A 14,075-nucleotide genomic window follows, 5' to 3' on the forward strand; every position below is an offset into this window, starting at 1 on the left:
TCAGCTGGACGTAACGAGTCCATATTGTTTTCAACAGTTGTAAAAAAAAAAAAAAAAAAAAAAAAACACGTTTTCAAAAACAAAGAAAATCAAAACGTAACTGAGTACAGGAGTCTCAGAATTTAAAATTAAATCATTAACATTGGAAAAGAAGCAGGGAGGGGTGGGAGAAACTCGCGTAAAGACGTGACACGCAGAGAGTGTTTTAAGTCAAACGAAACTTAAAATTTGAACTAGCTTTTACAATTTTAAATACAGAAATCTTTTTCTACATATAACTTTGGTACATAATTGCAACAGATTATACTTATTTTATTAAAAAAAGGAAGAAATTAAAAAAAAAATTCTTATTTGCCGCAAAAGGTGTCTGCTCTCGCAGGCTAGTTTTCCCGAGGCATAGCTGCAAAACCTGCAAAAAATGTTACCCACATTTCACGGTTCAGTGAAGGAATGTCGTCTTCAAAAGAAATCAAGAAATTCAAACGTATCAGTTCGTCGTTAATTACCAGTTATCAATCTAACAATTATCAATAAATTGCTGGGAAGAAAGGTGACCCAGGCTATTGAAATCTTCTACTACTTTGGGAATAGTGCTATGATGCAAAACCAAATTCTCAAAACAAACATATAAAGAAATGTACTGATTTGGCAAGGAGGATTCAAATTTTGTTCCTGAAAATGATGAAGTGTTGTGGAGTAACAAGATGAGGCAATACAATCCAATGCAATGCAATAGACGCCTAGAACGCCGGATGCATTACACTGCAGTGTAGTACGGCAATGAATGTTTGGCTTATAAAAAGAGTTGATAACTAAAGGTAAATTGGCCACCGTAAGGAGATTCGAATGCTGGCGTTTCGAGCCTTAGCCCTTCGTCATAGCGAATCGAATTGGATTCGCTTTGACGAAGGGCTAACGCTCGAATCTCCTTACGGTGGCCAATTTACCTTTAGGTATCAATTTTGTGGATAAACCAAACATTCGTTTCTTTTCCCCACCGACGCAGCACCGCAGTTTTAGAAACTAGCCCCTTATCTATCAGTGCGGTAATGCCCTGACCAATACATGTATTCGGACTGACAAATCAATGCCTTTAACTTGTCAGAATGTATTCCACGAGTAATGAACGTTTGTTTGAGTCTGGCGTGGACATTAATTAAGCCGGCAATTTAAGATTTTCGTGTTATCACCAGGCTAGCAACATCCCTCTCTCGAGTCAAATTTCTACTTTTTTGCCGAATGTTTTATGTGAAATATTACTAATCCTTTCGTTTTCACTGAACGAACTCGATCCTGATGACCCTCAGTAAACCAAGGTCCATTGCATGCCAAGATGTTCGTCAATTAGTTTTGTCTCTTCGCTTGGACATAAAAGAATTACCATCAACAAAAGACAATTTATTGAGTTGTTTCTGGTGATAGCGCGAACGTCTCGAGTTCGTTGGTCTTCCTTGTTGATAATCAGAGACAGATCCCGGAAGTTAGAGCTTTTTCTACAGGTCAGGGTGCGGTTTCCTCATGTGGTGTCACAAAATGTCACGCAACACGGTGTACTAAAGAAAATGAAACTCTTAAAGCATTCTTATAAGGAAACATCAGTTTTACACTGGTTGTACGAGTACAACGGAAATAATATTAGGAATTATATTTTACGCTAAATTCAGACAAAATTGTCCGATGGCCGTGACGTCATCATACATAGATACCTTCTCGAACCAGTTGCCGATCAATTTGTGGAATTTGTGTACACGTAGATAAGAATAGAAATAAATGCTAATAACTGAATTGTTTTGACAAATAGACAATCCCTGAAAAGAACACGTAATTTGAACCCGGTTTGTGTTCACACCGCATGCAATATCCTGAGGGGGGAGGGGGAGGAGAGGGGAGAAAAGCCTGCAAGTTGGGTAAACACATTTATTCTCCATTTTAAGCTTAGGGCTAAATTAAAATATACACCTTATAAACGAAAGTCTTTTTAAATCAGTGGAAGTGTAATTATATTCCGTAATAAAACTGGCGCGCGTAATAAATCCGGAAATCAGTATCGTTTATCGCTTCATAAGCAAATACTTGACCTAACATATCATATATTTAACTACAGGAAGTTTCTTTGGCGCTAAAACTATTATTTTTACGCACTTTTTTGATAGTCAATACTTTCAAAACTCCTCAAAATAGAGTTTTGGATGTGCAATCTCAATAACGAATTGTTGCCGGGTAGATATTCTTCCTTGTTTCACAGCAAGAAATGTCTGCAAGGCGGGTCCGACAACTTGACAGAGACTTTCCTAAAAATGACACGAAACTCCGATGGAGTACTTTTCCGTAGGCTTTGAAGGTTTTTTTTTTTTATTTAAATGTAGTTTCCCTTTTTGATTTATTCAAAGTATCGGGTTTTTGGAACCAGACTAAAATGCAAAATATGAACAACGGATTCTGGTAGATATACAGAGTGCAGTTCAAATAGTCTTCCTTCCTTTGATAAGAGAACAAGAAAACTTCCTATTAGAAAGATCGGAAAATAATATCTTAATTAAACCGAATTTCAGACGCGATTCGCAGAATTCTATGGGTGTTGCGAGCATTTATAATCATAAGGGAAAAATGCTTCGGAAATACCAAAAAAAAAAAAATAATAAAAAAAAACTACAAAAATAAGAGATATAGAGAGAGAAACCAACGCCCATAGTATCATGCTGAGAAATGGCGGAAGCAGGAAGATCTAAACTTGAGAACGTAACTTCTTCAAGGAGAGAATAAATAGAAATAAAATACAAACAATGGATAATTCTCTCATTTAAAGTGTTTACAGTGTATGGCTTCACTGGAAATGCTTTGAAAGGAATGCGGTGTCATTGGTCGCGTGGTTTTATTTGTAACTGTTTGCAACCGAGCTATATAGCTATAGGAAGCTTTATACCTTAGCTCTAGGAAGTTCCGGTTAGCTGGCGCGCTGAGCTTCAACATTACTCAAACGATTGCAATCGAGGAATCGTTGTAGGCTGACGTAAAATACGTTTAAGGAGATGAAACGCGAGCGTACAAATATAACGAGTGAAGTAATCACTGATAAAATGTACTTTCCCGTTTTTCGGCGGCATATGAACCAAATTTGGATCGCTCTTTCTTATAAAAGGACCGTCATTATCTGCTTGGACATGAAATTCTTGGATCCTCAGCTTGACAAGACTAAACAACAAATTTACAGGAGCATAAGGCATTTTGACGCTTTTAAGAACAAAAGAAGACATGGAGATTTTGAAGGTGAGTATCGATCTATACACATTGACATATACACTGAGTTTGAAGAAATTACACATACGAAAACTCATACAGAATTAGCTGGAAAATATTTCCACTCCTCTCAATGTAATTATAAAGTTTTTTTTTTAATCTTTTCGGTTCTTTTTCAGCTGCTCTGAATAATGAATAAAACATTTGTAGCAGTGACAATTTCATCTTCGTAACGAGATCTAATGGTCTATTCCCATCACTGTATTCTATCATTGTGTTGTCGTTTGATAGAGAGATTTCGGTGATGATCAACACAATATCTGTCATCAAACAATCCCATGGAAGCCAAAGGGAAAATTATAGGTAGATCATTAGAATATTGTGAGTTAAACCAAAATTAATCATTTGTTTTTTCATCACAGGTTGCTTTCATTCTTGCTGCCGTTTTTAGCCTCGGAAGTGGTCGTGCGATCACATCAGAAGAATCTCCTTGGGACACCATTGACGAGGAGCTCGAGAACCTGATCGTAAAAGAGAAAAATGAAGAAAATGCTGTGCAAAATGACGGCCTTGAGATGTTAAGACTAAAAGGTGAAGCAAGTTCAGCAAGCCCAGATACTTCCAGCTATGACGCAAGCAGTGAATCTACGAACAAAACGGTTGCAGCTGCTGTAACCACGCCACCTGAACAAACAGCTACGAGACGAAAAAGATCTGTTGCAGCAACTCCTGAGCCTTCCTGTTTCTCGGGTATTTACAGGTTGGAAACACTATCCAAAGGAGTCAAAGTTAAAATTCCTGTCTGCAGAGATGTGGCTTCAGCACGCGACAAGTGCTTGGGTGCAACATTTAAAACCTATGGCAAAAGGGCATGTGAACTGTCCCATTACGTTAAGAAGAGCATCGGGGGAGGGGTCTTCTCGGTTGCTACAAACTGCTCATGCAAGGCGTAGTAAAATGGGTTTATCAGTGATCAATGGCTGTGTCTGGAACGCAGGGTAATCATGTTCCTGGATAAAATTTGTAAAACGTGTAATTAAGACTATTTAAGAATTATATTTATAAGAAATTTGAGCTGAGCTCAAGTTCCTGAAAAAAATAAAGACAAGGAAAAGAATCTGTTTAATATATGATTTTAGGGATAACATTAACAACTGTAGCAAATGGCTTGTTTCTAAACAGTTTGGCCTTACACCAAACATTGCAGCTAAACGCGGGAAAAAATGTTCATGGAGTGCGGGAAAACGGTCGGATGGTTGAATGGCAAATAGGAGCGTTAAGAGGCAAGTCATTAGTGATATTTTTACCGAGTTCATGTTCATAGATTCCAAAGGAAAATATAGCTATTACTAAGAAAATTGAAACAGGCTAAGAATCATAACTTAAATTTTTTATTTGTATTTATTTCACCAAACAACTCAACCTAAAATATGTTGATAGTTGTATTGAAAATTTGTATAAAACTATTTATATAATTTACTTTGTACAAAGCTACAGTGTTAAAATTTCTCTTTACAAGAGATTCTGCGTGTAGTATATTTTATACTTATCTGTAAAAAATGACTTTTATACCTAACTTTGTTATGTTTAAGGTCAAGAAATGAATACTTTGTAAAGATTATTTAATAAAGGATATAAATTATTGCACTGATTCGTGAGTATTACAATTAATTGGTCCTCGCGTGGTATTGCACTGAGACCATTTCCGAGTTGCTTAGAACCTCATTATGAAAGCGAGGCTGAGTGCAAAGTTTTTGTTATGACAATTAGTTTTCATTCATATGCAAACAAAACTAATTTTCATATGAAAAGTTTCGCACTTAGCCTCGTTTTCATAGTGAGGTTCACAGCAACTCGGAAATGGCCTATTTTGAAACACCCTTTGAGGCTGAGACGCGAACAAAAAATCCCTTTAGTCTTGATTGATGCTTCATACAGTGTTTAGCTAACAATTCATACAATTTTCAGTTATTTGCTGTAAATAGGCCATTTTTAGGATGGCGTCATTTGACTAGAACTACCAAGAATTCATTTCGTTTTCCTTCTAAAATTCAAAGTTTATAATCCAAGTGAAGAGTAAAGAACAGTAGCTCTAATTAGCATGAGAAAACAAAAAAAGTGAAGGATTCTGGTAGTTGTAGTAAAATGATGCCATATAGTGAAAATATCTTATTAGGAGCAGATACTTTTTTTTGCTTATTCAACAGTAGAGTGGATAGATCGCCAAAGCATGCGGCAAAAATTGATCAGTCGCGTTCACTGCACTGAACCAGTATGGGTTATCAGTCATGGGAAAAACTCAAATTATGGGTTGTTTTGAATTCATGGGGAAGGGTAATGAGATGGATTTATTACGGAGTGGGATCATGGGATATGGGTGAAATCACGCGTAATGGAGTGGGGTGTTGTATGAGCAGGGAGGAAGCGTGGCTGAGTGGTTAGGGCGCCGGACTTGAAATCCGGAGGTCCCGGGTTCAAGTCCCGCTCTGACCGCTAGCTGGAGTTGTTTCTCGGTAGCCCAAAGTTCAGCTTCTCGACCGCGCTAATAAATAACCAGCTGGTCTGCCTCCTGTCAGCTGTGATTTTTAACCACGTTATGTTCAATAAAATTATTTTTTTGTGAAGTTTAATGCTCGGTTTCTCTAGCACTTGTCTATAAACGCTGCCGAGCGTAAATAAAGATTGTTATTGTTTTATTTTTATTGGGTGGAATGGATTGATGGGATTTGAGATGAATCGTAATAAATTCTCAACGGGAGCTCCCACTCCCAAACGCCCCAGGTTGAGATAAGCTATGGGAAGAGACGAGCCCGGAGACGGAAAGGAACGAGAGCTCAGGCACGAAAGTGAGCCATCGTTGCGGGGAGGCGGGTGGGGCGATATTATGACATCTTGTGTCCGTTTTAACGAAGAGAGGAATAAACAGGATAGAACAGGCCTATTTATACTAAACTTGTTTATATTATGCCCAACCGGTTCCCCTGAGGATCCACAGATGCGCAGGAATTTGAATACACAGGTCTCATAGGAATAGGGAGAGTTTGTGCTTGGCGGCCCCCTTTGAGAATAATGAATGAATCATACTAAGCACTCAGGTTTGTGAATCTGCTCTACCATCCGGCTGGTATTGGACCTATATAGGAAAACAACAAAGGGTTGATAGAGAACCAACCACAAAGCTGACTCGCGGACCAATCAAAACAAAGGATATCAAACTTAAAGAAATGTACAACACTTGACAAAATTTTAAAAATAAAGTAAATAGAATATAGGAACGTATTGGCCAAGAAACAGAAGTAATGTTTGAAAAAACAATTTTAGCCAGAGTGTTCTTAACCGCTCGTTTGGAAATGTTTCACTGATAATATTTTCATCTGTCCCTCTGGAATACAACCTGAGAGGGAATGCTACAGTTCATAGAACAAGCTAACAAACACTTTCTGAATATGATATTCACGACTGAAATATCCGAAACAGAGTCTAATGTCTTGGACACCAACGTTTACAAAGCTGAAGAAATCGACTGCTCGACTATGATGTACCCACACATTTAAAACCTACTGAGACCTTTCAGTACTCTCACTTCTCTTAATGCCAACCATATTGAGTTGAAAGAGAGTTCATCAAAACATTGGATCTTATACTTCTCATAAACAACTGAGCAACTGTTTTAAGACATTTTTTGAAGAGAACATAAAAAAATTCCAGATGAGACGATCTTGAGAGAGGATACCTAGAGGAATTTATCCAAACGACCCATTCAGAAGTGGCCATATTTGAAGACAGGAACGTAGCACGCCAACAAAAAGGACACAAGTAAATCTTGCCTTTTGTAGTAAATTGTATCATCCAGCAGTGCCCAACTTAAAACCAGTGTTCATGAACAACTGGCATTTCAGCAGTCACTACTAGGAGAAATAGACAAAGATGCAGCCCTTGTACAAAAGAGGACGTTCCCTAAAGGACATATTCATGCGACTGAAATTGCAAAAAGGCTAGAACACGCGAGCGAGTTGCTTTACTGATTGGTGGGAGGGTTATTGGTGATTTTCTCTCAATGTAGATTTCGCTAATCAACTCTTGCTGTACAGAACAGAGGTATGTCTATCTATCTGCCATTAATTTGTTTCCATTAAAAATGATGATTACTGCAAATCGGTCAGCGGTAATGAACCAATAAACAATAAATAAATAAATAAATAAATAAATAAATAAATAAATAAATAAATAAATAAATAAATAAAAAACAGATAAGTAAAAACCATCAATTTAAATTTATGTGCCTTCTTTTCTTAAATTGACAGACAAAAAGAGATAAATAAGTAGGAGAACTGCAAACATGAGAAAATGTGTGGATAATGGCATCCGGAATCCAGGTTGTTGGATATCGGAACTCAGATGAGTGGAATCCGAAAGACAATACTTCTGCGGATTCTGACAAGGCGTGTTCCCAAACTAAAAAAAACTAAAAAAAAAAAAGTTGACGAATTTCTCTTTTCAAACCAAAAAAGCGTCATAAAAATGAAATTGTTAATGATGTACCAACTTAAAGGAAATCAAGTTTAAAAAATCCTGTTTTCTGACGAGTCTCACGTGAGGAGCGAGTTTGGAAACAAAAATGGTATCGACAACACATGGTAGCGACAACACTGACATGGTATCGACAACACATGGTATCGACATGGTAACGAAAACACTGACGTGGTTTACTACAATGTAAACGAACACCAGCATTTTCCATGATTGCTAGTGGCCCTTTTCGTGATAGTCAAGAGAGCGGACAAAACACATGAACAAACAAAGATACGAAACCAGCTTGACAGAGGGAAACCAGGGGAAAATTGGAGGAAGAAAGCATTTGTCTACTGCCTCTCCCCTCTTTCCTGATTAGCTTGCCCTCTCACGACATTCAGCTTGTCGATAGTGTGCCCATTTGGTTAATTTTTTAAAACGTTTTAAATGCTATTTCAGGGTGGCTTACTACAGTTTTTGGGCTATGCGAGCTTTGGTATGCGCGTGCACTTCCCAAGGCACGGAAAAGAATCACGCGCGTGCAGAATCGCTAAGCCAGCTGAGGAAACCTCGCGAGCACAAAAACAAAATGGCGGCTCTCGGAAATATTTCCCCGTTTTCCAGGTAGGTTACAGAGGTGTACCTATAGTAGCTAGATTGCGTTTGGGCTGGAAATTTGAAACTAGCGTGTTGACTAGTTGCTGCCGCAGAGTTGTGATTTTTCGCCGAATTCATGAAAACGAAGGTAGCATGCACTCACCAGTTGGAGTGCGCGCGTGGTGTAACCCAGGTTTTCCTGGAAACAAGCATGCCCAATGGTTTTCTCACAGGAGAACATAGTAACCACTTTCTCTCGCTTAAGTTTTTCAAACCTAGCAAAACAAAAAGAAGAAAAGATTCTCACAGTTATCGACACAACCAGACTGTTTGCGAAAAACCTGAAAAAAAAAAATGCTAAACCTACGTTCAAATTTTAGGCTTTCACTTACAATCTTATAGAAAGTTGTGGCGTCAGCACGGCGCCTTAACATTGCTAAAACGATGACACTCAGTGGAATTCTATTGCCAAAAGGATCACAATCGAAAGAATTCCATTTTATGATCTAGAAACGGCTGCATGACTCAAAATTAAGTTGAAGGAGTAAAACGAGAGCGTACAAATGCAACGAATGAAGTAATAGGGAGAAAATGTACATGAACATGAACCATATTTGGATCGCTCTTTCTTATAAAATGAGCACCATTTTCTGCTTGGACATTAAGTCCACGAATCCTCGGCTTGAGAAGACCAGGAGTTTAAAGTGTTTTATGCTTAGAGCAGAAAACAAAGACATGAAAATTTTGAAGGTGAATGGCTATATTTTTTAATGTATACTTTTCGAAAGTTAAACGGGAGTATAATTCAACCAGCTTTACGTGGAAAAATGGTCCTACTTTTCGTTAGCCGAAATGACGAATGCATAGCAGAACAACTTTTATGTTCTTTTTGTCCATTTTACTTCTTGGAATAATTAGTCCAACATTTTTCGCTTACACTTTCATCGGCGTTACTTCATCCAACAATCTAGTCTTGTCACTACATGTCATGCCATTGTTTCTCTTGAAGTTTTTCCAAGGAAAATTTGACGATAGATCAATACTGCTATGCATGAGTGTCTTTATCTTGCAAGACTGAAGAAGGTAGGCCGAAATCACTAGCTTGTTAAGTATTTAACGATTTGCCAGAATTAACCGTGCTGTTTTTATCGTAGGTTGCTTTTATTCTTGCCGCCGTATTTATCCTCGGAAGTAGTCGAGCGATCACATTAAAAGAATCTTCAGGGGACATCATTGACGAGGAGTTCGAGAAACTGATCGTAAATGAGGAAAACGAGGAGAGTGCTGTGCTAAATGAGGCCCTTGGCATTTTAAGACTGACAGGTGAAGCAAGTTCAGCAAGCCCAGAGACTTCCAGCTATGACACAAGCAGTGAATCTACGAATAACACTGTTAATGCTGCTGTTTATGTGACCACGTCATCTAAACAAACCGCAACGAGACGAAAAAGATCTGTTGCAGCAACTCCTGAGCCTTCCTGTTTCTCGGGTATTTACAGGTTGGAAACACTATCCAAAGGAGTCAAAGTTAAAATTCCTGTCTGCAGAGATGTGGCTTCAGCACGCGACAAGTGCTTGGGGGCAACATTTAAAACCTATGGCAAAAGGGCATGTGAACTGTCCCATTACGTTAAGATGAACATCGGGGGAGGGATCTTCTCGGTTGCTACAAACTGCCTATGCAAGGTGTAGTAAAATGGGTTTATCAGTGACCAATGGCTGTGTCTGGAACGCAGGATATTTATGTTCTTGGAAAACGTTTATTTAAAGCTTGTAAGTAAGACTATTTAAAAACATTTAGATAAAAAATTTGAGCTGAGCTCAAGATGCATGTAAAACTAAATTGCAAAGAAAAGAAAAGAACCTAAGCGCTGGAAAATGCCTTGGATAGAAAATATACGAACGTTTCCTATCGTGGTGGCAAGTTATTAGTGATATTAACTCCATGTTTATAGGTTCCAAAGGAAACGCAACAAATATTGCAATATAAGGAAATTGTCAGAGGCTTGAAATCAGAATTTAAACAGATTTTTCAATTTATTGTTAATCAACCAAAGATGTCAACAGGAAAATGTTCTGATATTTGCCTGAAAACATAAAAATAAATGTAGGTATTTGAGGGTAAAAATATGATTTGTATCGTTAGGTTTATAATAAGGTCAATAAGCGAAATATTGTGTAAATTTAGTTAATAAAACAATATTTTGTCCTATTGATTCGTGCGTTTTGCAGTTAATTTACCTTCCCCTGCTATCACATTGTTTTACGAATTTTGAAATATTCTTTGAAGTTAAACGCAAGTGAAAAATCACTTCACAAGTCATATCATAACCATCGAATGTTAACTCAAACAATGTGAATAACCACGCGCTTAGCGAAACGTACGGTTTGATTTCTTAATTTAATTCTGTTTGCAGTGATTTAAATTGGGGATTTTCCATTGAAAATTAACGATAAAAAAGAACAACGTTTCGGTGTCGTCATGACGCCAATATCAAGTTCGGAGTAATTAAAATAAAGTCAATGTCAGAAGTAGTTCACCAAAATTAACATTTCTGACATTGACTTTATTTCAATTACTCCGAACTTGATAATGGCGTCATGACGACACAGAAACGTTGTTCGTTTTTATCGTTTATTTACACTTGCCTATTTATATCTAAACCTTTGCTTATAAGGATTAAACAACTCAATTCTATGGAATAAGACCAATTATTGTTCTTCAGTACTGAGATCATTTTCGCATATTCTAGAATTAAACAGTAACAGTTTTTAAAAGATACCGTATGTATGATGAGGTTACGGCTACATAAAGGCCCGTTTAAGCGGTTACAACATTCGGTTTAACATACGTTCAACACTTTGTTGAACCAGATGTTGGGAGCGTTTGAACAGGTCTTCTCAAACTCATTAAAAATTCATCAAGAGAAAACAAAGAAAATCACTACTGTGACCTTGGTTTGGATATGTGTTTCTAATTACTATAACATTTTGCCAACTTTAGCCTTGAATTTCTCCAAGAATTATTGATCATTTGAGAAGTCACATCAAACACTCGAAAGAGTGTTTCATCTGATATCCAAACGCCTCGAAGTCGTTTTAAAAAACTCGGCTGCGCCTGGTTTTTTCAACCTACTTCTCAGTGTTTGGAGATCTGATGAAACACACCTTCTCGTGTTTCATATATTACGTCCAACATTGTTGAAAGCGTGTCGAATGAAATTTAAATTGGTTTAAACGTTCGTTCAACATCTATACAACTTTGTCTTTGTTTTGAAAAATTTTGAATGGTGTTAAAACCGTTTGAACACTGCTTTCAACATTTGTCCAACATCCGTTTACTGAACGTTTGTTGAAGGAACAGATGGTAAAATGTTGAAACTGTTAAACAGCCCTTAAAATATGCAACCAGTGTGACACTAATGTAACGATACTTTATGTATTATTTAACGTGGGATTTACGCTCAGCTTAGCTAGTTTACAGGTAATCCACCGCCAAGTATATACTAAAAATTAGAAACTAAAAATGAACAACAATTCATGGTATACAAACTGTAAAAGCTAAGAACTAAGAAGAGGATGAAAAAATTTCCAATATCAGTCTTAAACTAAAGCGATCGGATTTTGTTCTTCAATCAGAATACCGTGAACTGCAGCTAGGCTTATAAGTCGCCCCCCCCCCCCTCCCTCCGCCCCGCTTATAAGCCCTCCCGGTTATAGGCCCATCTACCTGTAAACAACAAAAAAAATACATCCAAATACAAGCCCCCATCTAGTTTCGTTCGCGTTGTTAGTTTTAATTTTGTTCCAAATATTGACGTTTTAAAGCTTACTTAAAAACCAGTAAATAAAAAACGTATTTTGATCAACACTGCTATAGCTCGTCTTGAAACGGTTTTACTTATTCCGGTTTTAAGTCCCCTCAGATATAAGTCCCTCTGTTTATAAGCCCATCTCAAACCCTTGACGAAGTTATATAAGCCCAGGCCTTATAAGCGACAGTTTACTGTATTTTAATTTACCATTTTTATTCCTTTAGTTTCCAGCGCGCCGCGTTTGTCATTCATTTCCAAAATTTCGCCATTCTTTTACATTAATTGAAGTCTGATGTCCTTTGCATTGATAGGTCCTTGTGCAATAACACTGTTGGCCTTTGATTCGTTCTCTGTCAATCTTTTATTGATTTTCAAACACATCCCACCCGAACTTGTTGAGCGGATTCACAAAACTGAGTATATCGCTATGTGGTGGATTTACTAACGTAATTACTTACTCACAGACACTCACTAATTTTGTCATAAATTATCACATCTATCCCATCCACCCATCCCACTCATCATTTCACTTATTACCATGATTCCACTGAGATCTCATTGAACTCCCTCATGAATCCACGCCACCAACACCTCTACTCATACCCATGAAGTTACACGTATCCTATGAATCCACGCCACGACCAACCCTACTCATACCCATGAAATCACACATATCCCATGAATCCACGCCACCAACACCCCTACTCATACCCATAAAGTCACACATATCCCATGAATCCACGCCGCCAACACCCCTATTGATACCCATGAAGTCACACATATCCCATGAATCCACGCCGCCACCAGCCCTACTCATACCCATGAAGTCACCAATATCTCATGAATCCACGCCGCCACCAACCCTACTCATACCCATGAAGTCACACATATCCCATGAATCCACGCCGCCAACACCCCTACACATACCCATGAAGTTACACATATCCCATGAATCCACGCCGCCACTACCCCTACTCATACCCATGAAGTCACACATATCCCATGAATCCACGCCGCCACTACCCCTACTCATACCCATGAGGTCACACATATCCCATGAATCCACGCCGCCACTACCCCTACTCATACCCATGAAGTCACACATATCCCATGAATCCACGCCGCCACCAACCCTACTCATACCCATGAAGTCACACATATCCCATGAATCTACGCCGCCACTACCCCTACTCATACTTATGAAGTCACATATATCCCAGGAATCCACACTTCCACTACCCCTACTCATACCCATAAGTCACATATATCCCATGATCACCCCGTAATCAATACACCTCATAACCCTTCCCTAGTAATTGGCATAACCCATCATTTCAGCCATACCTTCCATTTTCGTTGCAGCGAGCGCCGTCAATGCTTCGTGCGTACACAGCGGCGTCATGTCCACTCTACTCTTACCTGAGTCTCTACTGTTATTGTTATAGCAAACAACTGAAAACTGATTTTCAGTGGGTTACCAATCCGGACACATTAACAGCAAACTCAAGAATCAGTTTAATGGTGGTTAAATTATTTCTTTTATTAAAAAACCTTACACGATGCTTTTTTACCTTAAAAATTATAAACTTTAAATACAGAACATATCTTCACAGATCAGTACAATATATAATGCACATTTAATCTCTTGTAGATATTTTTGACTCTATTGCAGCTTTGTACCAAGCAAATTGGATAAATAGTTTATACATGTTTCCAGTACAAATATCAATATATTTTCTTCTTCAAATATTTGTTAAATAAAAATTAATAAAAAGCGAAAAAACTGTTTCAATTCTTATTCTTGGCTGGCCTCACAATTCTCTCTCAAATAGTTGTTTTTTCATTTGGAATCTATGAACATGAGCTGCTGTGGGAACTTAAGCACAGACGTTCGTGATTATTGGACGGCAACCGG

At 38.0% G+C, this 14,075-nt stretch overlaps 1 protein-coding gene across 1 annotated transcript; it reads left to right on the forward strand.

Moving 5' to 3' along the window:
• The first annotated feature begins 3,169 nt into the window (after positions 1–3,169).
• Positions 3,170–4,888, forward strand: LOC146460675 (uncharacterized). The gene is made up of 2 exons (XM_085087904.1): positions 3,170–3,267; positions 3,660–4,888. Exons 1-2 carry the CDS (start codon positions 3,253–3,255, stop codon positions 4,188–4,190), a joined length of 546 nt encoding a protein of 181 aa, XP_084944030.1. The 5' UTR covers positions 3,170–3,252; the 3' UTR covers positions 4,191–4,888.
• Positions 4,889–14,075: the final 9,187 nt, after the last annotated feature.

This window comes from Pavona decussata, unplaced genomic scaffold, assembly GCF_977016875.1.
Source record: "Pavona decussata unplaced genomic scaffold, jaPavDecu1.1 SCAFFOLD_208, whole genome shotgun sequence".
NCBI lineage: Eukaryota > Metazoa > Cnidaria > Anthozoa > Scleractinia > Agariciidae > Pavona > Pavona decussata.